The 17,738-nt window shown below is 34.7% G+C and overlaps 1 protein-coding gene across 3 annotated transcripts in view; it reads left to right on the forward strand.

Moving 5' to 3' along the window:
• Positions 1–16,790, forward strand: part of syt2a (synaptotagmin IIa) — a 194,854-nt gene extending 178,064 nt beyond the window's left edge. For all 3 annotated transcript variants that reach the window (XM_056449976.1, XM_056449975.1, XM_056449977.1), the window contains exons 8-9: positions 3,833–3,966; positions 8,180–16,790. In XM_056449976.1, coding sequence (XP_056305951.1) covers positions 3,833–3,966; positions 8,180–8,395 — 350 coding nt within the window. In that variant the 3' untranslated portion in view covers positions 8,396–16,790. The remainder of the gene's footprint in view (positions 1–3,832; positions 3,967–8,179) is intronic.
• The last annotated feature ends 948 nt before the right edge of the window (positions 16,791–17,738 follow it).

The following is a 17,738-nucleotide window of genomic DNA, read 5'->3' on the forward strand; positions in this document are numbered from 1 at the left end:
CTCTGTTAAACATCATGTGTGAATTATTTAAAAAAATCAAAGGGGGGCTATATATTTATATATATCTATGTACAGTTGAAGTCAGAATTATTAGCCCCCTTTTGATTTATATATATTTCCCAAATGATGTTTAACAGAGCAAGGAAATTTTCACAGTATGTCTGATAATATTTTTTTCTTTTGGAGAAAGTCTTATTTGTTTTATTTCGGAAAATTTTAAGAAAAAAAAGCAGTTTTTAATTTTTAAAAATCCATTAGCCCCTTTAAGCTTTTTTTTTCGATAGTCTACAGAACAAACCATAGTTATACAATAACTTGCTTAATTATGCTAACCTGCCTAGTTAACCTAATTAACCTAGTTAAGCTTTTAAATGTCTCTTTAAGCTTTTAAAATATTATGTACTGTCATCATGGCAAAGATCAAATAAATCAGTGAATAGAAATGAGTTATTAAAACTATTATGTTTAGAAATGTGTTGAAAAAAATATTCTCTCTGTTAAACAGAAATAGGGGGGAAAATAAACAGGGGGGGCTAAAAATTCTAACTTCAACTGTATACAAATATATATTAGATATTCTTGCAATCTTCTGGAATTTTTTAATTTAATTAAAAGTAATTATTTAATTACTGTACTATACATGTTTTCATATATGAACACTTCTAATTCCGGTATAATATCTGAAATAGGCGTTTTAATACATGTATTTTAATTAACCTATTAATTAAGTTACATTTCACATTTCACAGCATGTATGATACTAGTGTTAAAAAGAACTGCCAACCATATTTTATCAAATGATTCTATCTTTTAATATTCATTGCCTAATCACTAATCAGTTTAACAGTGAACATAATGAAATATCCATTTTCCTTAGGCTGGTTAGCCTTGTTAGCAAGACTGATAACTGCAGGTACAGAATTGTTTTGTTTTGTTTTTTTGATTGACTGTTTAATAATTTTTTTTGTTGTTTAAGCTGCTTTTTGTTTAGCTATTTTAGCACATACTTAATTTCAATTGTTTGTAAAGGCCACATATTTTAAAAAGTAATCTAATATTTGTATTTTATTTTAGTTTATTTTAATGATTAATATGATTCTCATTAGTTTTATTATACTCTTAATTTCTTATAATATTAATGAAAAGTATTTTGTAAGTTTTTGACTCTTCTAAAACATGAAAAAACAGAATGTTCGCAGATATTTAAGAAACATGCTAAGTGAACACTCTTGCTTATCTGAAAAACAATGCTAAAGTCAGATATTCTGCTTTGAAAATGTGTGTTTACTACCAGAACATCTGTCTCTGTTTTGGTAATTTAACACACCCAATGCCACTTTAGCCAATTATATTTCAGCACCCCAGGTTGCCTTTGTGGAAAACAGAGTATTTCATACGTTCAGTCAGGAAGGCTCTCAAAGCATCCGTGACCAAAATGCCACCTCCGGTGGACAGTAGCAGACTCCGAAATGAGATGCAGATCAGAATTCCAAATGAGGTGCTTATTAATTAGCAAATAATATAAATATTACAAACATAATCAAGAGGTGAGCTGGTTACATTGTAACCCCATGTCCTAACAACACGCTATGGGATGAGATTTGCAGTGATAAGCAATTGGGCTGTTTGCACCAGACGCAACACAACAGAAATTTAATTACATCCATTCAGAAGCACAGAATATGCACGAGGGTATGGTTTATAATCTAATTAGTACATATTAAACCTCTTTATTATTAAATGTACATACTGAATCAGTGATATGTGTCACAGTTCTAAAGTTCAATTTCAAATGGTTTATTTTATTTTCAAGATCTAAGGTGAACTATCTGCTGCTGCTTTCAGTAGTATGACAATAAATGTCATGTAAAATGGCATTCAAACACACATTATTAGCATTTAACACTGAATAAAGCACATGAGATTTACCTGAGGTCATTATTGTCATAGTTCTGTTGTTCAGCTGCAAGACATAGAAATAGTCAGGCACACTCCTTTTGGTCCTCAATCTGGCAACGTGCACTTGTGTGTGTTTTGATCCAGGAATGCAATGCCTATTTCAACCACTGGGTGTCAAACTTACACATTGCTCCTTTTAGGAAAATAAAGGAATAGTTCACCCAAAAATGAAAACTGGCTGTACATTTACTTACCCTCTGCCAAAATGTTGTAGTAGTAGCAGATGTTTTGTCGTTGTTGTTTCTTCGGTACCACAGCATTAAAAAACTTAGTGATTCATAACTTGCAAGACAACGCTAACTATGAGATATTATAACTGATGATACATTGAGGTGACAACTGAAAAGTGAATATTATTCACTACATTATTACATTTAATCCACGTTTTCAATTTTCAATCTTCTGCAAACAAAGAAGTCTTATTGTGGTCCACAAACAGGTTGTTCTGGACAGTTTGTTTCTAGTTTAAATAATGGATTTATAAGTTTAAATAATCACACAACAATGTAATGGATACCCAATTCATTACAACACTCAATGATGGTGTAAAGCATGAATGTTTTGACATCTGTAAAAACATGAAATGAATGAACTACTCTTCATCAGATTACCTTTTTACATAAATCATGAGAAACCATTAAAAAAATGTTTCATCCAAGTGATCAGTTTTAACATGTGCCTTTCACTGGCTTGTCAAACTTTTGTGAAGCTGCAAAAACATATTACAACATACATTTAACTGCGGTTTCTAGGTACTTAGACTTAGGTAACACTGGGGGGCAGTATGATGCCAGCACCTTTTGTTCCTTTTTAACATTAATGATATTTACAGGGACATGTTATAATAAAAAAAAATGCTTATTTTTGTACAGTTTTTTTGCACAACAAAAAAATAAATACAGCAAAAAAACCTTAACAATGTCTACTTGTAATCAAATGCATTTGCGTCACTTATATATCTTTAAATGAACAAGTTCTCTGGGGTTGGTCAGTTTGCTCGTTTGCTTACCTTGTACAGTGTTGTACTTGTAATGCAGAGCAGAGAGTTCTGTGAAGCACATGTTCAAAAAACAGATAAAAGCAATATAAAATCAAGGTAAAACTATGTAGTCACAATGCACTTTTCTCATATGTTTAGTGTAGCAAACACTAGAGTTTGGGTTTAGGTCAGTGCTCAGCTGATCTGCAATGTACAGCAAAATGCACCCTAGTGTGCCAGATTTGCAAATATGTAGACAGTGGCAGATTTGTCATCTGAAACACAAAACAAAATGTACTCGAGGAACTTACTTCAGGTTTTGTAAAAATGTTGGCTGAGGCATGCATTTCCAATGAGTGGCATACGCTATTGTGGAAAATAATTTAAGTGTATCCAACCAGTCAGACTGAGCACACTCTTTTAGCCAGTAAGGAATAGGAGTCTTATTAAATCATGATGGATAAAACCACTGTAAAAAAGAAGGGCTATTAATAAACCTGTGATAAGAATGGAAAGACTTTGCAGCACTGGCGTTTCTCTGAACCCAGATATGCTGTTTTTGTGTTATGTTAGATATAGTAACAGGACAGTTTTGTGCTGGGCAATGCACCTACTGTTTGTCATCGCATCACTTACTTGTGTTGCATAGCTTTATATATAAACTGCTGCATAGTCTGCACCTATAAAAAAGAAAATCCAAAAAAGACACCAAACAAGCAGTTCTCCGAATATTGGTCTAAGAAAGGAGCTTTATAGACCAATGGATGGAGAGCTGCTTGTTTGGTCTTTTTTTTATATTTAAGACAACATGCAAAATACATCTAATGCAAATGAAAAAAAACCTACAATATATAATAACAATAATAATAATGACTTCCTACATTTTTTCCACAGATCCCTATGTGAAGATTCATCTTCTGCAAAATGGGAAACGACTGAAGAAGAAGAAGACTACTGTGAAGAAGAACACCCTGAACCCTTACTACAACGAGTCCTTCAGCTTTGAGATCCCACAAGACCAGATGCAGGTAAACTTTACTAGAGTTTACCATTTTAGAGGATGATCCGACATCCTTGTATTTTCCTTTTTTTTTTTTTTTTTGGTGTCCTGTCTCTGACTGGAACTCTCCCCAGTAATGTCCCCATTTCAAAACACAATCGAAACAGCTACAAACAAGAAAATAAGTATAAAAAAAGTCTTAATTGCTTAAAGTTTTATTTATCTATTACTAAATACAAAATTTAAAATACTAAATGTAGCAAAAATGTGTTTAATAGTGTTTTAAAAACATTTTATAATGTTTCATATACAATTGTATGAATATATATATATATATATATATATATATATATATATATATATATATATATATATATATATATATATATATATATATATATATATATATATATATAATATTAAAAATTAGATTAGCATCCGCTGCATAAAACATATGCCAGAGTTATTGGCAGTTCATTCCACTGTGGTGACCCTTGATAAATAAGGCACTAAGCCAAAGCATAGTGAGTAAGGAAGGTTTTAGAGCTAAAGTAGATTTAACATACAGTAGGAAATAGTACATGAACATAATAGTCAAGTGTAAATCTAAAACATTTAATTTAGGAAATATTAATTAGTCTTACTATGGATACTTAAGATCTTTTGTTGCTTAATGAACATTAATGGCAAAGTTAGCAGCAGGTTTATTATGCAGCTGTTATTTTAACAGCGAATGCTTGGATCCAATATAATGATACACATCTGGCTTTCACCCATCTGTTTAGGTTCATTTATCACATGATCAACTGTTCCTGTAAATACACATAATAATAATACATAGTTTTGTGTGTTTGACCATTCAAGTGCAGTAAGATGCAACAGCGCACATCATTTGCTGTTCTATTCTCTCTGCATGTGCTTCAGGTGTTTGTTAATCACTGTTTCTTTATATAACTCTATTTAACATCAGCCACATCAACATTTGGATTTTTTTGTCATGTGTTTGCTTCTTACACTTCAGTGACTTTAAAGTGTCATGAAACCTACCCATTAACTTTTTGTCATGTAAAATCACTGTCCACTTAGACCTTATCAACTTTCCTTTTCTTCAATGCATTCAAAATAATGAGAATACTTCTATTGCTGGACTAGACCTGTTCCTGCAGTGAGCGCATACTCTACTCTCATCAAAATTAAATTCACAGATTAATTTTTTTAAGATAATTAATTAAACTAAAAACTCACATTAAATAAAAAAAGAAGTAACTCAAATAGTTGTACTTAATGTTCATAAGTAATGATTTTTTTCTCTCTCTCGTTACTTAGAAAAGTAATATTATTACTTAACTTCAGTTACTTGTAATGTTTTACCCTAAAACTACACTCTCAGAAAAAAAAAATGGTACATTGTTGTACCAAAGAAGGTACAAACTCTTGTCATTGGGGAAGTACCTTTGTATAGGACAGATTTGTACCTTTGCAGTTTGTACCTTTAAGGACATGATTTGTACCATGGGAAACCAAAATGTCAAAACCTTTGGTTTTTAAAACCTGCAGATACAATATTGTACCTTCATCAAAGGTACAAATGTGATCCCTGAAGGTTCCAACACAGCGATAAGACACTTTGTACCTTAACAGTGTCAAATGTGTTCCTTCAAGAACTTTTAAAGGCATTTTGCTTCATCCAGTAAATATAAAACATCAAATACATTTTTAAATTTTAAAAACATTTTTTTTAAGTTTATTTTTGTGTAAATCTACCTTTTCCATTTACAATAAAGAATAAAAAAATACTTCAACATCAATCAAAAGATTTTTGCTAAACATTTCACAACACTTTTCACAAAAATACATTCTTCCATGTACAATATAAATTTCCAATTTTCACACAAAACTTTTGTAATCACTTAAAAGTTCATTTAATTTACAAAATTTTAAAATAGAAATAAATAATGCAAAATTATTGTAACGAGATATGCATAATGCCTGATTAGTTTTACAATACTAAAATGTGTGCATGAACACTTTATATTTGCAGCCCATGTGCGTAGTAGAAAGCAAATTGATAGTGGATATCAATAATGAAACTGTGTCTATTAGAAAATGCTTACCAAATGTTTATTAAAAAAGCCTTAAATATTTAGTTTACAATATATGTTGTTTTGTATTATAGAACTTATTAATTAATGTTTATGAGTTGTTTTTAAATGATGATTCATGTTTTAATATGGAAATTATTCATAAAATCACTTTGCCTTTACAGTCATATTTATTTTCAACACTTATGTACCTTTTTTATGAGAACAATTGTGCACCTTCATTTCAATTGCCATAAAACGTACAGAACAGTATCATAAGAGGTCTTTTTTGCAATATATAACGTACAATAGTTACAAAGGTACAAACTGTTCCTTAAGAAACAATTTCTGTACCACCATGTACCTTTTTTTCTGAGAGTGTAGGGCAGGGCTATTCAATTAGTTTGTCATGGGGGCCAGTTCATGAAAAGCATCCCAAATGAGGGGCGGGAGAAATGCAATATATATAGAACAGCAATATAAGAGCCCATGTGCAGTATTTTTGCTCCCTAAGACACCCACATTGGCTTTTTCTACATTAAAACGTTATTATGTTGTATTTTTAAACTACATAACATCACTGCATTGTGGCTTTTTTTACAAACAGATTCAAATGTTGTATTTCGAAGCATAGCAAAATCAGTGTATTGCTCAAGTAGGCTTCTTCTACATGCAAATACATTCATGTTATGTTTTGAACTGCATAACAATTAGGAATGCAACAGTTATAGATTTTGGATATTCAATTATAGTCTGAAGAATAATGTTTCACGGTTATAAAGATTATTATGCATTTATTAAATTCAAAACACTACTAGTTTAGAAAATCACAAGAAAACTGCTTATATTTTAAAGGGTTGTTTAAGGCTGCTCAGTAACCAAATACAGCACAAAATATTAATAAAAAACAAACAATAGTCCATTTCTCTCTTTGGACTTAAAGATAATTAAAAAGGTTTTTAAACCTGTTGATTTAAACCTGAGTGATAATTTTACAATGATAAAATACAGAACAAAGTAAATAATTTTTTTTTTTTTTAAAGCATTTGTCTAATGTTAATTTAAGGTATAAGGTATTATTATCTGAGTTCATACATACATAAACATTTTAATCATTTGTAACAATTCGTCTTACGTATTTTTTGTTTACATCGCACTGAAAGTCATGCACAACTCTCACCACTACAGCGTGAGATTATTTCTACTGTGTGCGCCTGGAAAGCGCGAGTGCGTCGGTCTGCATGCAAGCCATGCACGCACCGCTCCCAATATATGCACGTCTCCATTGGAAAAACGAACTTGTGTGCGGAAAAGACGAGATATGTGATAGGCCTGCTGCTATAGTTAATCCAATGTGTGTGCGTATTATTCTATGGATAAGCTTGGAACTTTAAACTAGCGCACAGTTGGGATAACTTTGTTTAGTTGCAGCAGTTTTGTTTCGTGTAACAGAAACGCAGCATTGAGACGCCTTTACGATTAATTAACCGCAATTAATTTGTGCGGTTAATCATGAAATCATTGCATCCCTATTAACGATACTACAGAATTGTACAAAAGGCCTTTTCTACAAACATATCCAAATGTTTTCGGCTGCTCGCGCCACTCGCTTAATGTCAGGTGACTCACTCTCTGCGCAGCCTGAACTTATTTATTTTATAAGTCTTGGTTACACTATTTGGAGGGCCGGAACAAATTGCCTCGGGGACCGGGTTCGGCCCGTGGACCGCCAATTGAATAGCCCTGGTGTAAGGAGTTTTTCTAAATTAAACAGCTGTAAATAAAAGTATTTTATTTACATTGCACTATGAGCACATTTATGAGCATGTAACCCAGGTCCTAGCCTTAAACTCAATATAAAACACAGGATATAGCAGGCAGACACAACTACATTTGCAATTTATTTAAAACATATGATTACTCCAAATCTCTCGAGGCAGCACAAGTTATATCTAGAAGGAATTAATGTCATCACAATACAGCTCAAATTCAAATATGGCTGCCAGGAAATACATTTTTTTGGCTTCCTCTGTGTCTTGAAACAGCGAGAATTAGCCCGAGAGTAATTAAAACCTATTAAGTCAGGAGTGAGAATGTGTTGATTTCAGAAACCTTTCTGCACTGCTTCAACCTCTAATGCATACGTTTCTGTTTACCTAGAAAATACAAGCTGTGATCACAGTGCTTGATTACGATAAGATCGGCAAGAACGACGCCATTGGGAAGATCTGGGTGGGCAGTAAAGCGCAGGGCACCGAGCTCCGGCACTGGTCCGACATGCTGGCCAATCCACGCAGGCCCATCGCTCAGTGGCATCCACTCAAACCTGAAGAAGAGGTGGACGCCACGTTAGCAGCGCTCACTGCCAAGAAATAAACCCGCTCCTCCTCCTTCCCTCCCTCTCTCCCTCTCCTTTATTCACTTTTCAACATGCACAACACGCCATCAAATCCCCCAATCAGCACTAAAATACAGCCATGGGCCACCAGACTGAAGGTGTTAAAGAAGACGATTCGGTCTCATCAGCGGCTAAAATGAGATAAGGGTATACCGAGAGACTGTTTGCACAGATGTTCTTGAAGGAGGGCCGGGCTCATAGGTGCGGTTATTAAACATATAAGCTCCCATTCACACCCTTAAACATCCAACAGCATTCCAAAGTTTTCCATCGGGGACCAGGGATAGAAAACACTGCCTCTTCCACTGCCTAATTTAACACATTCCTTCTAGATTATCTCTGGTCATCTAGATGAAATCAGTTCTGTTCTGTTTGCCGTGTCTAAAAAGACAGTAAAGAGTGGTTCGTCATTATGAATAATTGAAAAAAAAATGAAAATACAAAAATGGGGACTGGAGAGATATCTGGACTAGACACTCCTGATCCAGCCAGAAGGAATCTTTCAGGTGTCGATTACACTGCCTGCGAAAACAACCTCTTCTTCCATTCTTCAGTTTCCAGCTGCCGGCTGGCTTCTTCCACTGCCCAACATCCTAACAAACCCCTGACAAAAAAGGAGACAAGCCTTGAAACATCCTGAAATAAGCAATTCTTAGCTGCCAGGGACGTCTTCCTGTTAGCATCAGTGTATTTGTTTCTTTTGCTTTGATTTGTTTCTTTTTCTTTTCTTTTTTTCGTGGTAAATGTATTCTGCCTGAGCACTTTAAATGAAGGTGTTTTTGTTCCAGTCGATGCTTCGTTTTGAACCTGCTTTTATATTTATTAACTTTTGTTGTGTATTTTTAATGTTCAGTCTTTAAAGGAATAGTTCACGTACACACATACACAGAGACACACACACACAAATGAAAATGAAGTCATCATTTACTCACTTTTCTTTCTTTTAGCTGTGGAGCACAAAAAGAGATGTTTTGGAGAATGTTCACACTGTTGTTTTTCATACAATTTAAGTGAACAAAAATCAAGGGATGTTAAGCCTTATAAATGTTCATTATATGGGCAGCACGGTGGCTCAGTGGTTAGCACTGTCAGCTTATAGCAAGAAGGTCGCTGGTTTAAGCCCCGGCTGAGCCAGTTGTCATTTCTGTTTTGAGTTTGCATGTTCTCCCTGTGTTGGCATGGTTTTCCTCCACAGTTCAAAGACATGTCCTTTAGGTGAATTGAATGAACTACGTAAATTGACCGTAGTGTGAGTGTGGGTGTGTGTGAATGAGTGTATGGGTGTTTTCCAGTACTGGGTTGCGACTGGAAGGGCATCCGCTTTGTAAAACATATGTCGGAATAATTGGCAGTTCATTCCGCTGTGGCAACTCCTAATAAATAAGGTACCAAGCCGAAGAAAAATGAATGAATAATCGTTATATATTACAATTCATTTGTTCTGACACAGGGGTGTCCAAACTCGGTCCAGGAGGGCCGATGTCCTGCATATTTTAGTTCCAACCCTAATTAAACACACCTGAATCAGCTAATCAAGCTCTTTCTAGGTGTACTAGAAACTTCCAGACAGGTGTGTTAAAGGAAGTTGGAGTTAAACTGTGCAGGACACCATCCCTCCAGGACCAAGTTTGGACACCCCTGATCTGCCAGAAAAAAGTGTTTACACCACTGAAAACTAAAAAGAGAAAATTTGGCCATATATGTTTATGACGCCATGTTGTTGATCTGAAAACAAGATTTTATGAAAATAGTGATGAATTTCTCCTGGATTGCCGTTTATTTTCAGAATTTTTAGTTGTTCTTGCATATATGTGTGTGTTGCTGTTTCCTAAACCTTTAAAAATGCTATTTTTTTGTAGATAATAGTCTGATTTCTAACAATTCTAAATTTTAACAAAGATATTTTTTTCTAATGATAGTCCCTCTCTTATGTTTAGTTTGCTGTGAGGGAACAATACGCAAAAAGAAAGCCCCACTCTTACTCAATATATGGTTTCTTCCAGTTCATGCAGACTTTAATGCCAGGTAACATTAACTAACAATATTATTTTTATGAACTTGCTGACACAGTGTAAACATTCTTTAAAATGTCTCCCTTTGTCTGCTTCTGCTGAAGAAAAAAGTCATACGGGTTTCGAAAACACTAAGTGAACTATTCCTTTGAGAATAGTTTCCTACTTTCATCGGTGTGTGTTTTCATGTTTTATTCATGGTTTAAACCAGAGGTTCTTATGAGGAGAGCTGATAGAGGGCACTGTTACGTGTGTATTTACTGCACATCTTACCAAACCGCTGAACTTATTTGCACTACTGGAACTGCATTCTGTACATGTTGCCCCATCAATCTCAATATGTGCTTTTGTGATGGTGCATTCTTGATTCGAGTTGTCAGAGTTTGCATTTGTTTAAAAAAAAGAGTGTATCATCCGAAAGTTGCTTTTTAGGGCTTACAGGATGAGTCATTGTGTGAGGATGAGAATATCAGAATATCATTTGCTTAAGACCGACACAGAACTAAATCTTTGTGTGTTTTATCCTCATTTTGCCTGGGGAAGCTCCTTCGGCAATGGTGATAACTTGTGATATCGGTTCAGTTATTGAGTAGTGGGCAATTAAGCAAATTCGCAAGCCTGAATTGGATCAAGATCTTAATTTCGGAGAATAATTTACTGAGTATATACTTTTAATCAAAGGCCAAAAACTACATGTAGAAACCCGAAAGTGTATATGAGGGAACTTTGTTGTGTACATGCTGTAACCCAAGAAAAACAACTCACTCTCTTAAGAAAACATCACTTTAGCAGCTTTTATCTTTCGATTCTGCCACAGTAAAAGTGTTTTAGACTATTGCAATAGTTTGTCCAGCTACCTTTAGATTTCAGAAATTCAAATGAATTTCTGTCCTCCACAAACAGAAGCAGGCTATATTGCAGAATGTCCAGCTCGACCTCATGAGGAAACCTAACAATTTGACAAACTAGCTGAAAAGTGGCTAATTTGTACAAATTCATATGATTTCAGTCATACGACTATGTACGAGACGTGTCCCCAAACCCCAACTCTAAACCCAACCACTATTGGAGGATGAGCAAATCGTACTAGCATGTACAGTGTCTTACCCCAGACATGCTCAATAATGTATATTTTTGGTGACTGGGCTGGCCAATCCTGGAGCATTTTGACCTTCTTTGCTATCAGGAACTTTGATGTGGAGGCTGAAATATGAGAAGGAGCGCTATCCTGCTGAAGAATTTGCCCTGTCCTGGGGTTTGTAATGTAATGAGCAGCTCAAATGTCTTGATACCTCAGGCTGTTGATGTTGTCATCCACTCAGCTGATCTCTTGCACAACCCCATACTAAATTTAACCACAAACCATGATTTTTACTTCACCAAACTTGGCCGATTTCTGTGAGAATCTTGGGTCCATGCAGATTCCAATAGGTTTTCTGCATTATTTGTGATGATTGGGATGCAGTGCAGCAGATTATTTATCAAATAATCTAGAAGTCAAAGTATTAATTGTTGCTCTTACAACAAAAAGACAACACGTCTTTTGTCAGGCAGTGTACTGTATATTCCACATTTTCAAAAATCCCATAAAAAACAAAGAGCAGAAACACAATGACGTTCAAGTCATGTCGTTCTAAATCTGTAGACTGAATTCAGCAATTTTAGTCGTTCTTGTGAATCCGTTTGAACATGGATGTATTTGAACAGTTTCTCTAAAGTAATTTTGTGTCATTCCAACACAATCTCATGGCAATTTGTAGCTGTTTTTGTGATTTAGTGGCTAATTTGTATGAATTTGTACAGTTTAGTACGATTTGCTCATTCACCAATGACAGTTAGTTTTAGGGGTGGGGTTGGGTCCCACGCCTCTTTTTTAAAATCGTACATTTTCATACGACTGAACTTGTACAAATTAGCCACTAAGCTGACAAAACTTTAAACAGTTACGTTACCTCGTCAGATCAGGCTGATCATTTTAACATAAAAAAACGAACAGAATATATTTAAAAGTAGCTCCAGTGATGTTTTCTTTATGGGACTCCTCTGGATAAAACAGAAGCAGCTCTTCTGACAGGTGTTCAATTGCAATAACATTGTTTGATTGTGGAACAGCAGGTATCTCCATCCACATTCACAATGCAGTTTCTGCAGGTTTTATGAATGTGTGATTATGTTGCATTTGTTTTGACGACATTACGCTTTCATTTTTTCCCGCTAGTATCCAAACCTCATTTAAGGATCAATGTCTTCGTTTGATCACGTATCGTAATTGTTTTCAGGTTTAATCTGTAACACAAATATTTCAAAGGACTTTCACGGGAAAAAAATAAATAAAAAAATTGCTACTTTCAACTAGCACCCCCTCCCCAAACCCGTAGGCGTGTAGTTTGACCTATATATGCATAGTTCCTACTTTATGATACTGCATGCTACAATACAAAAAGATGCGCATGTTTCAGAGATGAAGCAAAGAAAAATATTGTGTACTTAAGTAGGTGTTCTTTGTCATTTTAATAACAAAACAGAGGAGGGTGAAATGCTGTGTATATTTTCAAATCAAATCAAATCAAATCTGTATTTATTTTCTGTGAGTGAGTACTGGAGCGAATATGAAGTATAATAGACTCCTCTTCATTTTCAGATTCAATCCATGCCTGGACGTCATGAGCAAATACTGTATGTTAAGTGCTTTGTGTGAACTAATATAGAATGAAAACGTAGCCGCATGCTTGCCGTCTACTAATCTCGATAAGGAACAAAATGTTTATGTGTTAATTGATTGATTTATTCAGAAATTATTTATTTATTTATTTTTCAGAGTAATGTTTGTATGTCTCTTTGTCTGAATACGTTAATGGGAAGTCAAAACTTCCGACGGGGGCTCCAAGAGAATATTTTTCCCCCCATCCTGTAGGATCCAGTAATCAGCAGAGTATCTCTGTCAGAACTACAATGTAAAGTTTTGGATCATACAGAATCATCTAGAAAAGAACAGAAGAATAAAACAAATACTTTATTATCATTTTTTCACTGTCAGTGCCAATGAGAGAAGTCACGTTTACTGCCATTTTATCTGACTTTATGTCATTCTTACGTGATTTTTTCGGACCAACTGATTTCTACCTTGGCAACTAAGTTGCCGGAGCACAATATTATCAATCATGTCACTGAATCCTTGGAGTCCCCATTGTTTTCTAAAAAGCTTTTATTTATGACTCTTTTACATAATAACAGCGTTTAACTAGCCAATAAACAGTAAGTTTGTGTGTATGTGTGTGAGTGTAAATAAGATAAAGCCATAATACTTGAGCTAAACTCTTTAGAGCTGAGATATATATATAAAGATGATCCTAAAACATCTTTTTTCGTAAGCCGCTGTGTTTCCCCAACATTCCACACTGTCTGTGAAGCTACGGGGCCACACTGTTTCCTCCAATATGATAAGTTGAGCATTATTGGCGGTTTAACTTAGTCTAATAATGTATTTTCAATTGTTTTTATTATATTTATTTCAGTCTGTATTTAGTTCTGTAGATTTGATTTTACTGGGGGCGTATGTATGAACCGTGATGTGGCCATACTTGTTGCTATTCCACATGTATGTACACACATGCATTTTTGGGCAAAGGGCAGTTTGAAATGGTTGACTAATCATGTAAATGCAGTAACTGAAAGTAAAACATTTTCTTGATATATAGATGCCACATTTGTCTGCTACAGATATGTTAATGTATCTGCCACCTTGAAACAACAACTATATATATATATATATATATATATATATATATATATTTATTTATTTTTTTTTTATTTATTTTTTTTTTTATAGGGTGCGTGCACTTGTAGTTCAGTTTTTTTTGGTTTGTTTTGTCTGGATAAAACTAGAAAATGATACATTAAGGTTGTGTTCACATTGGTAGTTCAGTTCTCTTGGTCCGTTTGGTCTAGACCAAAATAGAAATGATACATTTTGTTCTAGTTCAGTTCTTTAGGTTTAGATGCTCTTTAGATGCTTTTACACTTGTAGTTCTGTTCTCTTGGTTCATTTGGTTTAGTAAGAAAATTGAAAATGCTATGTTTATAATGTGTTCACACTTATAGTTCAGTTCACTTGATTTGTTTGGTTAAAAAAACAGTGTACACACTGTCATTTTAAATCTGAACCAAAATACTTAAAACTTCAATGGAGCATATTGCTTTTTTGTTCTGATAAACTAGAGTACTTGAGAATTCTGTCTGTGTTATGGACACTTTTTGTGACATTGTGTCCTATTTTTGGTTAGCTTAGATGTCTTTGGCAGTGTTGTGTTCGAACCCCACTAGAGTTTATTTTAAAGCAGACCGAGACCTATCATTTCTCAATACTATGTGGATATTCATGTCTGAATTTAACTGATTGCAGACATACTCAACTTGTGCTCACATTAGGGCTGAACAATATATCGTTTGAGCGCTGATATCACAATTTGTGAATCTGCAATAGTCACATCGCAGGATTAGATTAATCTATAAAGAAATCATTTATCAAAATATTTATACAATGATGGCCATGTTATTTTATATTTGATTGTTACATTTCTGTACTTGAATACAGAAAGTACAGAAGTTAGTAGTTAGACCTCTCAGAAAACCATGACGTACTGTTTGTTTAACTTTTATTTTTGCTCTGTTGTATTTATATATGCTAGTAATTTATTATAATTTATGAAGACGCATATATAAATCGCAGCAAAACAAAATATTACAATGTCATATTTTTCCAATATCATGCAGCCCTAGCTTACGTTTATGGAGTAGGTTTCAATATGACGGATACTTCAACGCAATCTCACGTGCAATTCGTAACTTTTTGATTTAGTTGATATGAATTCGTACAATCTAATTCGTACAATTTAGTGTGATTTGCTCATCCTCAATGACAGTTGGGTTTAGGGGCGGGATTTGGTGGCACGCCTCCTTTTTAGAATCGTACATTTTTGTATGACTGAACTTGTACGAAGTTGTACGAATTAGCCATTAAACGGATTAAATGTAAAATAGGCTGGCTACTTACATGTAGCGAACACAAATGAGGCATCTATGTGTATAAGCATTTTTTATTTAATTTTATAATCATTTACAATCCAAAATTCGATGTGGGATTATCTTAAAAGTATGTGATGACACTTGGACATAATAATGCAGAAATTCAGCCTGTCTTAGTAACTTTAATCAGTGTTGCTTGAGATTTGAAGTGTGGATGTTTGTCTCTTTAACAATAATGCATAGGCCCTTTAATAAAAGAATCATTTGTATTGTGAGTTACTTAAGCACTGCCATCTGCTATATGACAGCGCGCACAATGAACATTTCTTTGAAACATTCCTGATTGTAAACCATAAATAGTTTCTTGCAAAAGCTCACAAGAGATTTGGGAGCAGCTGATGGATGGATTCTGTCCTTATCCTGCTTTCTATGTATAAATCCGACGCCATCTCACAGCAATCCGTAAAGGTTTTAAATTCAGGGTGATGTATTCGCTAATTTGTATGATCACATTTGATTGTTTATGTACGATTTGTTGATGCCCCAATGACAGATGTGTTATGGGCGGAGTCAGGGGCAGAGTCTTCATGCTCGTTCATTTACATATTATATTTTGATGTGATTTTACGAATTAAGAGGAATTAACGCAATTAATTCAATAAATGCAAAACTTTTGCATTTTCCTGTGAGATCGGCTTGATAAATAAGCTTTCAAAACCATCTTGGTTGTCTTTTGTAATGCTCTGTGACTGTTTTATATATCAGAGACTGCTCTAATGCCCAAAACAGAGACGTTTTTCACCTTTATTTATTTCTCTGATTGATAGTTGATGCCTTCATGTCTCCTTTGGCGTGATCACATAAGCAAAGTTCTGGGGGAAAAGAATCAATAGCCTGTCATCGTGTCTCATTTATTTAATTCTTCTCTTGCACTTTTCATTCTGCTTATCGGGAGTTGTAAAATGCTCTTTTTCTAATCGTGGTGGTCTGTTATTTATTTATTTATTTTTTAGTCGGTGGGAGACTGCGAGGGTTTGGCCCTCAGGCTGTGTTTGTACATGTTTCGGTGTTCTCGTGTGTGCGCGTGTGTTCATGTCCGTATTGTCGTGCCTAGTGTGGATCAATCGCATGCTTTAGCCCTTGATGGGACACCTTGAGAAAACATTGCTCACAGACTCTTCCCACAATCCCTCTAGTGGACAGTACATGAGCAATCAGCAATCCTTGTAAAGACATCAAGGGTACCAAATAGCTCTACAGATTTACCATGCGTGTTACCAGCTCTGTACTGAAACAAACTGAAACAAGAAAATAAAGGCCTTTTAATTACACTTCATTCTGACTGTGCTGGTGTTGTGTGTTAATTAACACTCTTTTTTTTTTTTTTTTGTTTGTTTGTTTTTTTATTGATTTTTTTTTTCAGAATAGCTTGTCCACAAGCTGTAAAGGCTTCATGTTTTCCTACACTGAAAAACATTATTCAAAGACGATTCTTTGTATTTACTCATTTTTTGCTCAAGTGGTTGTAAACAATTTATTCGGGCTGAATTTAAAGAGCCCCTATTATGCATTAAAAAGGTCATATTTTGGTTTTGGGGGTCTCCAACAACAGTCTGATATACATGCAAGGTCAAAAAACACTTTCATTGTCTTATAATATGCATTCATTTTTACCTAATTATCCCAACAACTCCCATATGATTCGTTCAGAGATTCAACTGTTCCCAAACCTCTCCTTAGCACGATGCAAATCTGCGCTGTTTGGTCCGATGACCCAAGTCTGTTGTGATTGGTCGTCTGCGTTCAACATGAGACTGAGAGAAATGTCCAGCATGGCTTATCAACAAGTAGTCAAGAGTGCAGAGTGTATGTGTGAGCCCAATGCGGGAGTGCATTAAAGCAGTGGGATTTAACACCAGCATATTGCTCTATTCTTAACCATGCGTAACAACAGTGACACACATTCAGTATTAATTCACACAGGGAAAAGCTGAACTTTTTTGAAGCTTGAACGCCGCACGTGTGTAGGAACAGATGACGGTGGCCATAGCAATGCCAAACGGCAGTAGATCGCGAGCTCACAAACGCATTTAAAATCATAAACAATGTGTCACGTTTTCAACATGGTTTTAGACGAGACATATGAATATAAAGAGTTAACCAGATAAAGTACAAGCGGTTACAAGTAACAAAACACAATTAAATACATAATTTGCAAGCTAGTGAAAACAAGGAGGCAACCATTTTAATCACATTTACTTACACTTGTGAAATGGAGGAAGAA

The sequence above is a fragment of the Danio aesculapii genome, chromosome 23 (assembly GCF_903798145.1).
Source record: "Danio aesculapii chromosome 23, fDanAes4.1, whole genome shotgun sequence".
Lineage (NCBI taxonomy): Eukaryota > Metazoa > Chordata > Actinopteri > Cypriniformes > Danionidae > Danio > Danio aesculapii.